At 42.2% G+C, this 14,032-nt stretch overlaps 1 protein-coding gene and 1 long non-coding RNA gene across 6 annotated transcripts in view; one reads left to right on the forward strand and one right to left on the reverse strand.

Moving 5' to 3' along the window:
- LOC101165120 (rap1 GTPase-GDP dissociation stimulator 1) overlaps nt 1-14,032 on the forward strand; it is a 62,876-nt gene that overhangs the window by 34,940 nt on the left and 13,904 nt on the right. For 3 of the 5 annotated variants that reach the window (XM_004084335.5, XM_020699740.3, XM_078931652.1), the window contains 2 exons: nt 3,792-3,923; nt 6,350-6,484. The exons of 1 other annotated variant lie outside the window; for it this stretch is intronic. In XM_004084335.5, the coding sequence (XP_004084383.1) occupies nt 3,792-3,923; nt 6,350-6,484 (267 nt within the window). The remainder of the gene's footprint in view (nt 1-3,791; nt 3,924-6,349; nt 6,485-14,032) is intronic. One more of the 5 variants, XM_020699741.3, reaches the window with a different exon arrangement.
- LOC105357494 (uncharacterized) overlaps nt 1-14,032 on the reverse strand; it is a 38,295-nt gene that overhangs the window by 5,659 nt on the left and 18,604 nt on the right. The gene's annotated exons all lie outside the window — the stretch shown is intronic.

Consider the following 14,032-nt stretch of genomic DNA (forward strand, 5'->3'; position numbering starts at 1 on the left):
TCATCATGCAATACCACAGTTCCTCTTTGTCACAAACTTTCAACAAAGACACATTGTAGCTTTCTCTGACCTTCTCTATCAACATCCTCAAAGCAAAGATTGGATCTATAATAATAATAATGGATTGGATTTATCTGCACTTTTCCAGACGCTCAAAGCGCTAACATTGTGTCCATTATTCATTCACTCCTCATTCATTCTTGGTGATGGTAGCTACTGTTGTAGCCACAGCTGCCCTGGGGCAGACTGACAGAGGCGTGGCTGCCAGTTCACGCCTACGGCTCCTCTGACAATTTCATACACATTTACACACAAGTGGAGCCACACTGGAGGCAAGGAGGGTTAAGTGTCTTGACCAAGGACACAATGACAGCATACTGGGGGGAGCGGGGATCAAACCGCCGACCCTTCGATCATTGGACTGAGCCACTGCCGCCTATTAATCTTTCTTGGCATGAAACTATACTGCTGCTCACAAATGTTCCCTTCTGCTCCTAGTGTAGTCTAGCTTCAACTACTCCAGGGGTGGGCAATTCCAGGCCTCGAGGGCTGGTGTGTCTCCATAATTTCCAGATAGTCTTGCCCTACTCATGGCTAATAACCTGGTTCAGGTGTGTCCAGCCAATCAGAACATGCCAGAGCAAGGTATGAAGGAAGACATGCAGGTGGCCCTCAGTGCCCACCTCTGAACTATTTCTCATAACTTCATTGTATGGCTCATCAGCTTTATTCCTCTGTAGTTACCACCACTTTGCACATCTTCCTTATTCTTAAAAATGGGCACCATCACAGTTCTCCTCCATTCCTCAGACATCTTCTCACCATCTAAGATCCAGTTGAACGAGCCAGTCAAAAACTCCTCTCCCATTTCTCCTAGACACTTCCATACCTCCACAGGTACATCAGGACCAGTAGCCTTTCTACTCTTCATCCTCTTCAATGCCCCCTCACTTCACCCCCACTAATCTTTATTACTTTATTATCTCTATTACCTCCACAGCATACTTCTATTCTTTGTTCTCTCTGGTTTTCTTCATTCATCAAAGTATTCTTTCCACAGACACCTGTCAGTACATTACCATCCCTATGCTGGATATCTGTACAGGTCACTCTCTCCCTCTATACTACCCAACCTAGCATACAAGTCATCATAAGCCCTTGTTTGACCTTTGACCCCTCTACTTTCACCTTACACAGCATCTCCCTGTACTCCTGTCTACTGTCAGTCCTCTCAGTGTCCCACTTCTTCTTAGCAAGCATCTTACTCCGTAGACACTCCTGCACTTCCTCATTCCAGCACCAAGTCTCCTTATAAACTTTCTTTCCTGATGACACACCAACTACACTCCTACCCGTCTCCCTGATCACATTAGCCATCGTTATCCTTCTGACCACCCAAAACCTTTTTTTTTCCAACATTCTTCCTTTTTCATCTTCCACCAGTTTGTCCTCTTCTCTACCTTTTCCCTTCTTTTCTTCATCCTCTTCATCACCAGAATCATCCTATGCACCACCATCCAATGCTGTCTGGAAACACTCTCACCTACCACTGCTTTGCAGTCACTGATCTCCTTCAGATTACACTGTCTACACAAGATGTAGTCTATGTGTGGGCTTCTGCCTCCATTCTTATAGGTCACCCTATGTTCCTGCCTCTTCTCAAAGAACAGATTTACTGGAGCCATTTCCATCTTTTTTGCTAAATCAACCACCATCTGTCCTTCTACGTTCCTCTCCTGGATCCCAAACCAGCCCATCACCACCTCATCACCTCTGTTTCTGCACCAACATGTCCATTAAAATCTGCACCAATGACAACTCTCTAGAGGGATGCTCATCATCACTTCATCAAGGTCCAACCAGAATTTGTCCTCCTCCTCCAGCTCACATCCTACCTGTGGGGTAAACCCACTAAAAACATTAAACATCACACCTTCCATTTCCATCTTCAGACTTTTTACCTCCACAACACTTCTAACAAACTCCTCCTTTTAAGATAACTCCTCCTCCATTTCTCTTCCCATCTCCATCATGATAGAACAACTTGAACCCTGCTCCTAAGCTTCCAGCCCTGCTACCTTTTCACCTGGTCTCCTGGACTCCCAGTATGTTTACCTTTCTCATCTGCATCATGTCAACTAACTTTATACCTTTTCCTGTCATAGTTCCAACAGTCAAAGTCCCTGCTCTCAGTCCAAGACGCAGGACTTTCCACTTCTGTCTCTTCTTCTGACCCATCTAAGTCTGTCCCTCCTCCAGCTGTGTTCCAAATGTTTGAGCTTGTGACTCTCTTTTTTCAAGATCTTAACAAAAACATTAAGGCTCTCCTCAGGAACCCAAACCCCCATCCCCACACGCACCCCCTAGCTCGCAGGTGATCCTCACTATGCAAGTCTGTCTGCCGGTGTGGTACATACACATTTTAAACATGCTGTTACTCAACCCCTGATTAAAAGCACAAACCCATATGAATTGGTTAATTTTAAGTCTATCTATAAGTTCCCCTTTGTCTCAAAAATCTCTCATTCAGTGGAAGGAATATGGCATCCAAGGCCCTCTCTGGGTCGTTCGGCCTTTGTTCAACTGGAGCAGGGGGGTATTCCAGAAATCATGTTTAATACCCTGACTTTAAGCCTGAACTCTGGCTGAAATCCGCCTGAACTTGCTTACTCTGGGTATGTCGGTTCCAAAAGACCGGATAAGAGTTAGCGTAATTACGCTCGACTTGGAAACCCTGGGTTAATGCACGTGCACAGCAGGTACATAAAGACATTCTCAATGGATCGCCGATTTCCAGAGTCACCATGGAAACGCGTGGAGAAAAAAAGAGTGAGCTATACTTTTGAGACGGAGTCTGAGATTTTAATGACAGCGTATGAAGATTATACATCCATCAAAAAATTAATACGGCTGCATCATAAGCAAAAGAAAGAGTTTCTGCTTGGAGAAAAGTAACGGACAAATTAAACACACAAGTTTCTGATCTCATTTCCATTGTGATGCGCATATATATATATATATATATATATATATATATATATATATATATATATATATATATATATATATATATATATATATATATATATATATATATATATATATACCTTATCCAACTTAAATGATTTACTTTAATTGTAACACATAACACGCTTAAAATAATGTTTTTTTACAACTCAAATTTACATATTTATCTAGTTAAATGTCATATTACTCTAATTCAATTGAATATTTTTCCATTAATTTATTGTACTTCTTGAACTCTCATATTTCTAATTTTGAACCTGCAGATATACTTGCGGTGGTAAAAGTATTATCTGAGCTTCTTCATCCACTAAATCATCTTCAAATGGACACGCCATGCTGCTTCACCTCTCTGAAAACAAACTGACCTTCCTTGGTAAGGGGCCATCCTATCCTTATGGAGCTCCAGACCAGGTTATGTTCAGAGCATGAGTTTCTATGGCAACTTGACACACCCTGAAACATACCTCCATTTTTGGAACTGAAAGCTGAGGTTATCAACTTCCTTAGACTCAAACTTACCGTGGTAACTCGCATAACCTGCTTTCTGGAATACCCCCCAGGAGCTCGAATCCTATATCATCAGTAAGGCGAACTTGTTCCTACTGCATTTTGGACCACAGCAGGGATGCCCTTTGTCACTGGTTCTTTTCATAATCTGACATGACCACAGTCAAATAAGGCACCAGAGACTGCAAAAATCTGCACAGTAGTGAGCGCATGCAGAACTCTGGCATGCTTGTTTAAAGTACATTTGTGTTGGTCAGATGAATCCATGCAGAAGTGTTTTGGGGAGGGCTCAGGTGTGGTCTACCAGGACATCTTGAGCTGGCTGCAGAGCTCCAACACCCAGCTGCAGCTCTCTGGAGCCCTCGCCATTGCCAATTTTGCTAGAAATGGTAAGAAAATCGTACATCTGTATTGTTTTGTTTGTTTTTTTGCTATGACTCACAGTCCTGTAACAGCATTAAGACTTGAAGATGTTTAGGTTCTCTTTGGGAGTTACAATGGTGGATAGAATCAGGAATGACTCCATTAGATAGACGACTCATGTTAGATTTTATAAAATGTATTTTTGTAAGAATGAAAAATGTGTTTTATCTGAATTTGATGTTTAGATCCTTAAACCTTTACTACATCCAGCTGCAGACACAGCCCTCCAGCTCACGCTACACATACAGTCAGGACCATAGATATTTGGACAGAGACACATTCTTTCTAATTTAGTTTCTGTACATTACCACAGTGAATTTTAAATAAAACAACTAAGATGCCATTGAAGTGCAGACTTTCAGCTTTTATTCCATGGGTTGAACAAAAAGATTGCATGAAAATGTGAAAAACTAAAGCATTTTTAAAAACATCCCTTCATTTCATGGGCTCATAAGTAATTGGACAATTGACTTCCATGTTATTGCATGGGCAGGTGTGGGCAATTCCCTTGTTATGTCATCATGAGTGAAGCAGATAAAAGGCCTGGAGTTGATTAGAGGACTCGTGCTGCATTTGGAAGATTTTGCTGTGAACAGACAACATGCGGTCAAAGGAGCTCTCCATGCAGGTGAAAGGAGCCATCATTAGGCTGAGAAAACAGAAAAAAAACATGAAACCAGAAACTGCTACAGTATTAGGAGTGGCAACATCAACAGTGTGGTCCATCCTGAGAAAGAAAGAAAGAAAGAAAGAAAGAAAGAAAGAAAGAAAGAAAGAAAGAAAGAAAGAAAGCACTGGTGAACTCAGCAACGCAAAAAGACCTGGACGTCCACGGAAGACAACAGTGGTGGATGATGGCAGAATCATTTCCATGGTGAAGAGGAACCCGTTCATAACAGCCAACCAAGTGAACAACACTCTCCAGGAGGTAGGCGGATCAATATCCAAGTCTACCATCAAAAGAAGACTGCATGAAAGTAGATCCAGAGGGTACACTGCAAGATACAAGCCACTCATAAGCCTCAAGAATAGGAAGGCTAGATTGGACTTTGCTAAAAAGCATCTTAAAAAGTTCTGGAAAAACATTCTTTGGACAGATGAAACCAAAATCAACCTCTACCAGAATGATGGCAAGAGAAAAGTATGGAGAAGACGTGGAGAAGCTCCTGATCCAAAGCACACTACATCATCAGTAAAACACGGTGGAGGCAGTGTGATGGTCTGGGCGTGCATGGCTGCTAGTGGCACTGGGACACTAGTGTTTATTGATGACGTGACACAGGACAGAAGCAGCCCAATGAATTCTGAGGTGTTCAGAGACAAACTCTCTGCACAGATCCAGGTGAATGCAGCCAAACTGATTGGATGGCGTTTCATAATCCAGATGGACAACGACCCAAAACATACAGCCAACGCAACTCAGGAGTTTATTAAAGCAAAGAAGTGGAATATTCTTGAATGGCCAAGTCAGTCACCTGATCTTAACCCAATTGAGCAGCATTTCACTTGTTGAAGACTAAACTTCAGACAGAAAGGCCCACAAACAAACAGCAACTGAAAGCTGCTGCAGTAAAGGCCTGGCAGAGCATTCAGAAGGAGAAAACCAGCATCTGGTGATGTCCATGAGTTCAAGACTTCAGGCTGTCATTGCCAACAAAGGCTTTTCAACCAAATATTAGGAATGACCATTTGGTTTTCACTTATTTCATTTGTCCAATTACCTATGAGGCCATGAAATGAAGGGATTGTGTTTAAAAATGCTTTAGTGTTTCACATTTTCATGCAATCTTTTTGTCTAACCCATGGAATAAAAGCTGAAAGTCTGCACTTCAATGGGATCTGAGTTGTTTAATTTAAAATTCACTGTGGTTAATGTATAGAAACTAAATTAGAAAGAATGTGTCTGTCCAGGGGTGGGCAAACTACAGCCTGGGGCCACATGTCGAACTAGTTATTCTGGAATAAATCATATTGGTAATCCTTATTGTTTTATTTTCTGTTCTGTCCCCATAGATGGTGCACTATAAATAAATTGACCCTTGTTTAGGTGCAGAAAGTTATTCTGCATTGATGTGGTGTTGAAGGTTTTTTTTTTTTCTTTTGTAACATTCAGTCATTTTTTTTATTATTCCAAAACCACATAAACACAGCATTTCTCTAAGTTTGCATTCGTCCCTGAAGGACATCAACCTGTGGAGGGAAATAGTATTAAAACAAGGACAAAAGCCACAGTTCTGAAATCTGTTTTAAAATACATAATTAATTTTTATAAATTTGTTTTCATACAAAATTTCACCCAGTTTATGATTGTGCTTTTGACTCAAAAGATGATGGCTTATGTAGAGTTAAGCATGTTTGAAGTATAACATGACAGTTTTCTGTCCTCTGTCAGACAGTAACTGTGTGAAAATGCTTGAGCTGGGGGTGGTCCCACACATCCTTGCCCTGCTGGAGAAGCATGTTGATGAAGGAGATGTGTCTGTTCAACATGCTGGACTGAGCGCGCTCAGAAACTTGGCCATTCCAGGTAAGAGTCGTGCCAAAATGAGGCAAAAAGTTTAACACTGGTGGTTTGATGTTCAGACCGTGTAAAAACACTGCAAGGAAAGGAAACAACACAGCCACATTAAAAGTAACACAACAGCATTGAAACAACACAATACTTCATCAAAACGTAAAAATAGGCTTTCTCTGAAGGCCTAAAAAATATCTGAATCATGTGATGATTATATTTTGTCCAAGCATACTCATGAAATCCTTCCAAATGGACTGTCCATTCCCTTTTATTTTATATTTTCATCATGGATCATTTAACCAATCGCATTTCAGCTGTCCTATGTTGCCTGGCAGGGTCATAGCTGGAGAGGCCTCACAATCCGTTCTGCAGGCCCTCTAATGCGAGTAACTAAATACACCAACTGGTGCAGCTCGGACACATCCTCAGTGATTAACCCAGGGTCTTGGGGTGTTTCGGGGCTTAGATCATCATACACCCTCACCTTGGCGACCCAGCCGGGGGTGATCAGTCCCCAGCTTGTGTCCGAGCAGCGCTACACCACAAATCTGCCCTTTTGATCCACAGCCACCTAGAGGCTCTTTCTGCTGCCTCACTGATGGTTTTGGTGGCTGTTCAACTGTTTGTACCAAAAGAATTATCATCAGCAAATCTTTTAATTTACTGTAAAAGCATTCTGTGGTCTTTTAATTGTTATTTTTAGGCAAAATCTAAAAACTTGTGTTGTTTCTAGGACATAGTTTCTGCACTGCGGCAGGAGTTGATTAGAAATTAAACTTTGAGTTGTGGGCAGGATTGTTGGTGCAACCCCACCCCCCTTCTTCCTCCCTGCTGCTGAGAGCTCTCTGCTTGCGTGCTCTCCCACTAGCTTACAGCCCCTCACACCCCCAAGCTCACATTTTCTGCTGGGGGTTTTTCCACAAAACAAAAGCGGCGAGCAGCATCAGAGCTATCACAGTTTGAGGCAGATTCTAACATCTACATATGCCTTCTTAGAATTGCAACCCACCAGTGCAGATAGGGGTTGATTCCCTATTATATCTGTTGTGAGCGGGCCTGGGATTGGTGGGGTGGGGTGGGGGGCAGGAAATTCGTGGCCTGCCCAGTAGGGTTGTGCCGACGGACGATATCATCGTCCATCGTGATGGGTGACTGACATCCCGATGGAGAGACCACCATCGTGATGCCACGCCCCTGCCACGTTGCGCGTCGACACCATAAGCCGCGGTTACATGTACAAAATATCCTGATGGGATCAATGGTCGGATTAGAATTCAAGCGTGTACATGTTTTCAGACTATAAAAACGTTCACTAAGGTCACAATTTCGGTCGGAATAAATCATTCGCACATGCGCAGTAGGGTTTGAAAACCGGAAGGGGATACAACTTCCGCCGAGCGGCTTTTTTTTTCAAACTTTATTGAATGTAACAATTCAATACAAAACGATAACAGCGCCGAGCGGCTATATACATTGACATGTCAGCTCGGTAAAATACGAGATGATCTTCTAAACGTGCTTTTAATAATGTTACGGTTATTATGAAACACCTGTTCGCTCATCATTTGAATTTTAATCCGTGTGGTCAGTGCTTTTTCTGGACGTAGCCAGGATTAGCAGTATGCTAACACGGGCTAACAACATTAGCTTTGGGTGGCGCTGCATCCTGTGAGTAACATCAGCCTTTATTTAGTCGGTACACGACTGGAAACACAAATCCATGTGATTGAATGTTTTCTAAGGACTGAGCGACATTTCTGCTTTGAAGCTCAGACCGCTGTGTGTGCTGACGATCCGAACTGTGCTCAGACACACACTTTTAGACCCGGTTCTGATTTCGGTTGCTTGTACCCCTAGAGCTGCGGGACAGGATCGCAGTCTTAAATCTCCCACACATAGCGCTCATGTACCCCCCCCTTCCCATCAAACACAAAGCTGTAATCCGCACTCCGCCGGTCCACACCGCCAGTTAAGTGCGGGAGCGGAATACTTCTTTTCTATTTTGTTTGTTACTTTTTCTGTTAAAGTCACTTCCCTCAGTTTATACTGGATCATCGCGGATTAACCATTAGTTGGGAAATAAAATGAAAAAAGCAAAATAACGAATAGCAGTTATATAAGAACGAAAAATGCAAAAATACCCCCCCCCCCCCCCCCCCCCCCGACGATGTCATCGTCCATCCCGATGGTTGACAGCAAACATCGTCAACGGCCAATTTAGGGGACATCGCCCAACCCTACTGCCCAGTAAATGTTCTACATCACAAATGACTCATTTTCAAACTACATTTTTTCATCTGCTCCTAATTCCCAACAATTTGAATAAAGAAATACTCCGAAATGCAATGTTAAGATTGTTGTGCTTATCCCCTCAGGGGTCACCACGGCGACTTTGCTTTCACTGATTCCCACAGGTGGTTTGGCAGAGATTTTTACACCAGATGCCAGGCTGGAGACGCAGACTTGGGCCCCCTTGTGGGTACATAGTCAGGTAGTAATGTGAAGGCTCTTGTCTAAAGACCTATACTGGATAAAGCTCATCATGCCCTCTTGGAAACAATCCCTGGTTTCCCATGCCCCAGTCCTACACGCAGCCAACCGAGCTATCCAGCTGCTCAGATGCAATTCTAAGCTTAATTTTCTTCATAGATGTCATCATGATGGTGGTGGTGAGGGAGGGGTACCTTCTTTGTGGGATTGTCCTTTGTTTTCTGTTTTGAACAACTTTCATTTTTTATGACTGTTTTATCTGTTTTTGTGTTAAGCGCTTTGTGTTTTTAACCAAAATGAAAGGCGCTATATAAATAAATAAAGTTTGAGTTTGAGTTATGATGTTAAAAACACAATTTTCATTGGAATGTTTCTTTCATGAGATCAGTGAAAGCAAAGCAAATGTCACAAGTCTACATCCATAAAGGACTTTCCTTTTGGAGAGAAAGTCTGGGCCAAAAAATTCAGTGCATTGCTGAATAATACATTCAGTTTGCCAAAGATGAAGCTTACCAAGAGGAGTATGCCTTTGTGGGTGTGAGAGTAATGCCCATAAGAAAGGCTCAGATGTTATCCAGTGGGGATGTGTCAACTGGCATTACAATTCTGCTGACAATGCCCCAGAGGTTTGACAGTTGATGATCACTCAGCAGATGCTGTACAGGGCCAAGTTCTTTTCTTCAGAACCCAAACAGTCATTAAAGGATGCTGAGAATAAAAGGTTCAATACTGTTAATGTTGTCAACTCAAAGTCTAGCAATGAAATTGCTAGGTTTGTGAACTACATCTCTTCATGGACTAAACATCATGCTTTGGGGCGGTTGTTTTGCAAAAAGACCAGCACGACCAACACATGTAAAAGATGAATGGGGCCATGTATGGTGAGATTTTGTGTAAAGCCTTCCTTCAATCAGTGAGGGCCTTGGAGATGAAACATGGCTGGGTTTATTCGTAAGAAGCATTCCAGGGTAGTTTGATGCCCTGAGCAAAACACTGGACGGCACCCTCACCCCACGGTCAACCCCCTCCCCAGCCTGCATACATATAAACATAAGAACAAAATTTATCATTTGTTTTACTTTATTATTTAACATAGGTAAAACATACTTGTGTAGTTGAATTCACAGTGAAGATATAGTGTGTAGTTAGTTCACACTTAACAGGCATCAGTTTGTATTTTCTTTTTGAAGGCTGGCTGCTTCTGGTAAAAACTCCCACATTTTTCTGTTTTTTTCTTGAGCTGAATACAACCCTGACACCAATTATGAATGAATTATTCCAGTCATTTCCGTTGGCTTCATGAATGAACATCAATAGAAACTAAAGGACATATTCTTCTTGTGCTTAATGTAACGGGTTCATAAAAGTATACTATAATTACACAAAATTGTATTTTTTTATTTTATATCTGGAATTGCGTAGCATGCCATTAGGGTCCTTCCGACCTGGATATAAATTCATGCTCCTTCCCCCCCTCTTCCCTTTTTGCTGTGTCTAATCTGGAAGAGGTGAGCATGATGAAGATCTTGTTCTTTGTAGGCAATGTTGGTGCTCATTTGAAATTTATATTTTTAGTTTTGGGGCATTATCGGAGTGCAGCACGTGTTGATGCCATATTTTGTTACAACCAGAAATTAAAGAAAACTGCTCCAAGAAAGTTCCTCCGGTGTCTCGTGGCTTCCTGAGGGTGCACAAAATCACACAACGCAGAGCAGAGACCAGAAACTGTTACATTAAGTGTCACTGAACAACTGAACAAAACAGGACAAACGATTGTGTTTATTGCATCTGAAGCATTGACTGTAAATAAAAACAGCAGAGAAGCTTAAATTAAATCCACCAATAACATAATTAAAAAGACTAGTCTAATTAAGTGCAAACCCTCACTAGACAAATGTTGCTCCAAATTTATTCCTCCAAAAGTTAATTTGGTTGTATTTGGCATCTAGCAAGTGTTAATTTTGGACACCGCCTGCATTCCTTTATCCTTGGAGTGTTTTCGTTCCTCGTTTTTCTAAACTTGACGCTGATGTTTCCTTTGATCTTTTGTCCATTTCCACAACCTTTAATGGACGTTTCTGTCTGTCAAACACCCAGAGTTAAGATCAGAAAGAAGATGGAAACAGATTCACTTTGATGCAGACTCATTTCCATTTTTCTTCTTTAACTTTTCGTAAAATCCAGTAAACCCAATAAAGTACATTAATTTCATAGATGACAACTATTTTTTATTAGGAAGCAGCTGTTAGTTTGTTGCTGGGTCTGGAATCACAAGTGGTGAGCCCCACCCTGCCTCTCTACCTGCTTTTCCTCTCTACCTGTTCACACCCTAGGTGGCTGATTGATTTTCCCTGCCCCCCCCCCACACACACACACAAAATACACACAAAATACTGTCATTACAGAAGCAAGTTCATACGATGGTAGGGGCGCCAATTTAAGTGATTTTACGTAATTTTACACGAAAATGGGTGGTTCTACAAGATTGTGCCCTAGGCTACCGTCCACATTGCCCATAGGAAAAACCGCCACTGCCTAGAGTGGTCTAGCCAGTCTCCAGATCTCAACCATATAGAAAATCTTCTGAGGGAATTGCAGGTCTGTGTTGCCCAGCAACAGCCCCAAAACATCATTGCTCTAGAGTAGATCCGCATGGAGGAATGGACCAAAATACCAGCAACAGTTTGTGAAACCCTTGTGAAGACTTACAGAATATATTTGACTGCTTTCATTGCCAACAAAGGTTATATAACAAACACATTTAGCTTAAGACCAAAAACTTACTTTCCACCATAATTTACAAATAAATACTTCAAAAATTATAAATGTGATGTCCTGGATTTTTTTTCTCATTCTGTCTCTCATAGAAGAAGTGGGACAATTTGCATGATTAGGGGCTGATTAACCCTTATGCTATCCTAGGCACTTTAACATTGGGAGTTGGGTCATCTAGACCCACTAGACAGTGCGCTGAACCTTTTTTCTTCAATGATTTGTGATCTTCACTGGTGTCCATGGATTACATGAAATCTTTCCACCTTTATCCACCTTTGTCATGGTAGGGAGAACACGTCAATGTAAGGGTGGGGTCATCTAAGATAGCACAAGGGTTAAAGTGATTTTTTGCCCCTCAATATTTGACAAAAATCAGCATGTATCCGATCTCAGCGTTTGGAATGTTTATCTACAAGTTAGACATGCTGGCAGAAACCACATACTTTCAACTTTAACCCTTGTGCTAGATGACTATTGACGTGTTCTCCCTGCCATGACAAAGGTGGATAAAGGTGGAAAGATTTCATGTAATCCATGGACACCAGTGAAGATCACAAATCATTGAAGAAAAAAGGATCAGAACACTGTCTAGTGCAGGGGTCGGCAACCCATGGCTCCGGAGCCACATGTGGCTCTTTCATCTTTCTGTTGTGGCTCCCTGTGACTTTGGAAAATAATGAGTATTTTATAAAAATTCAATTTCATTTTAGTTTGTTCATTTTTCATGGCATTTCAAAGGTGCTACTGGCTCCGTACGAAGCGCGTGCGACGTAAAAAACAGCTTCCTTAATGAACGAACTCGTATTTATCGGGCGAGAACTGCAGAGCTGATAGCAGGAGGACACACGCGGGGCGACTTCAATAAACACTCCGGGTCCGGAGTGGTTTTCTGCCGGGAACTTGACGTGCCGCGTGGCAGAGAGCAACTTTCTGATGACAGAGAGTTTGCGCTCAGTGTTTTTAAACAGAGCAGGGGTGCTCATTACGTTGATCGCGATCGACGGTCGATCTTCACGGACATGAGTGTAGATCGCGGCCAATCGGACATTCTCTGATACATACGTCACTGCAGACGCGTGTTTAAATTCACAGAGCGCAAACTCTTTGTCATCAGAAAGTTTCTTCCTGCCCCGCTGCACATCATGTCCCCGGCAGAAGACCACTCCCGACAACTGGAGTGTTTATTGAAGCCGCCCGCGTGTCTCCTCCTGCTATCAGCTCTGCAGTTCTCGCCCGATAAATACGAGCTCATTAAGGAAGCTGCGAGGCACGCGCTTCGTACGGAGCCAGCAGCGCCAAATGCCTCGTAATATGCCACGCTCCCCGCATTGCACGGTTTACAGCAGAGCATGAAATACGATGGTTGCTGCTTTCTGTCCTTGTAATAAAACGCTTCCTCTGTTAATACAAAAGTATCTTTGTGTAATCTTACTGTGTAGTTTTTAATCATCAGTACATAAACAATAATGTTCAAATAAACATGTAACTAATAAACATGACAATAGAAAGAAAGAAGTACTTTTTTTTTAAAATCTTTTCTGGACCGCGATCTACACTCATGTCCTTGAAGATCAACCGGTCCATCGCGATCGACGTAATGAGCACCCTTGATATAATACAAACATGCATAATATATATAATGATGTCAAAACGGGTTGTGGCTCCGGTTGCTTTTTTTTTCATTAGGGGCGGTCCCAAATGGCTCTTTGAGTAAAAAAGGTTTCCGACCCCTGGTCTAGTGGGTCTAGATGACCCAACTCCCAATGTTTAAGTGCCTAGGATAGCACAAGAGTTACGAAGACTGGCACAGGGGGACTTGTGCCCCCCTGTGGCTACATAGTTCAGCAGTAGTGTGAAGGGTCTTTCTGAAGGACCCACACTGGAATAAGCTCATCTTGCCCCCTGGGCAGTGAATCCTGGTTTACTCCACGCAAGTCCTAAACCTAGCAAACCAAGCCATTCAGCTGCCATACCCCTTATATACCCCCCTATCCTAGGCACTTTAACATTGGGAGTGGGGTCATCTAGGCTAGGATCTTCAGTGGTGTCCATGGATTACACGAAATCCTCTTCACCTTTATCCACCTTTGTAATGGTACGAATAACACGTCAATAGTCATCTTGACCCGATAGGATAGCACAAGGGTTAAATAGTCCAACATGTAGTACAATGTTTTGTACTTATGTCCAACAAAGTGCAAGGGGTAAGTATTAAAAAAGGAAACAAGTTCACTAAAACATAAATGAAAAATAATATAGAAATAAAGTAAAATAGAAAACAAATTAAAGCCGCAA

Source organism: Oryzias latipes, chromosome 15, assembly GCF_053564925.1.
Source record: "Oryzias latipes strain Hd-rR chromosome 15, Olatipes_Hd-rR_3.1".
In the NCBI taxonomy this organism is placed as follows: Eukaryota; Metazoa; Chordata; class Actinopteri; order Beloniformes; family Adrianichthyidae; genus Oryzias; species Oryzias latipes.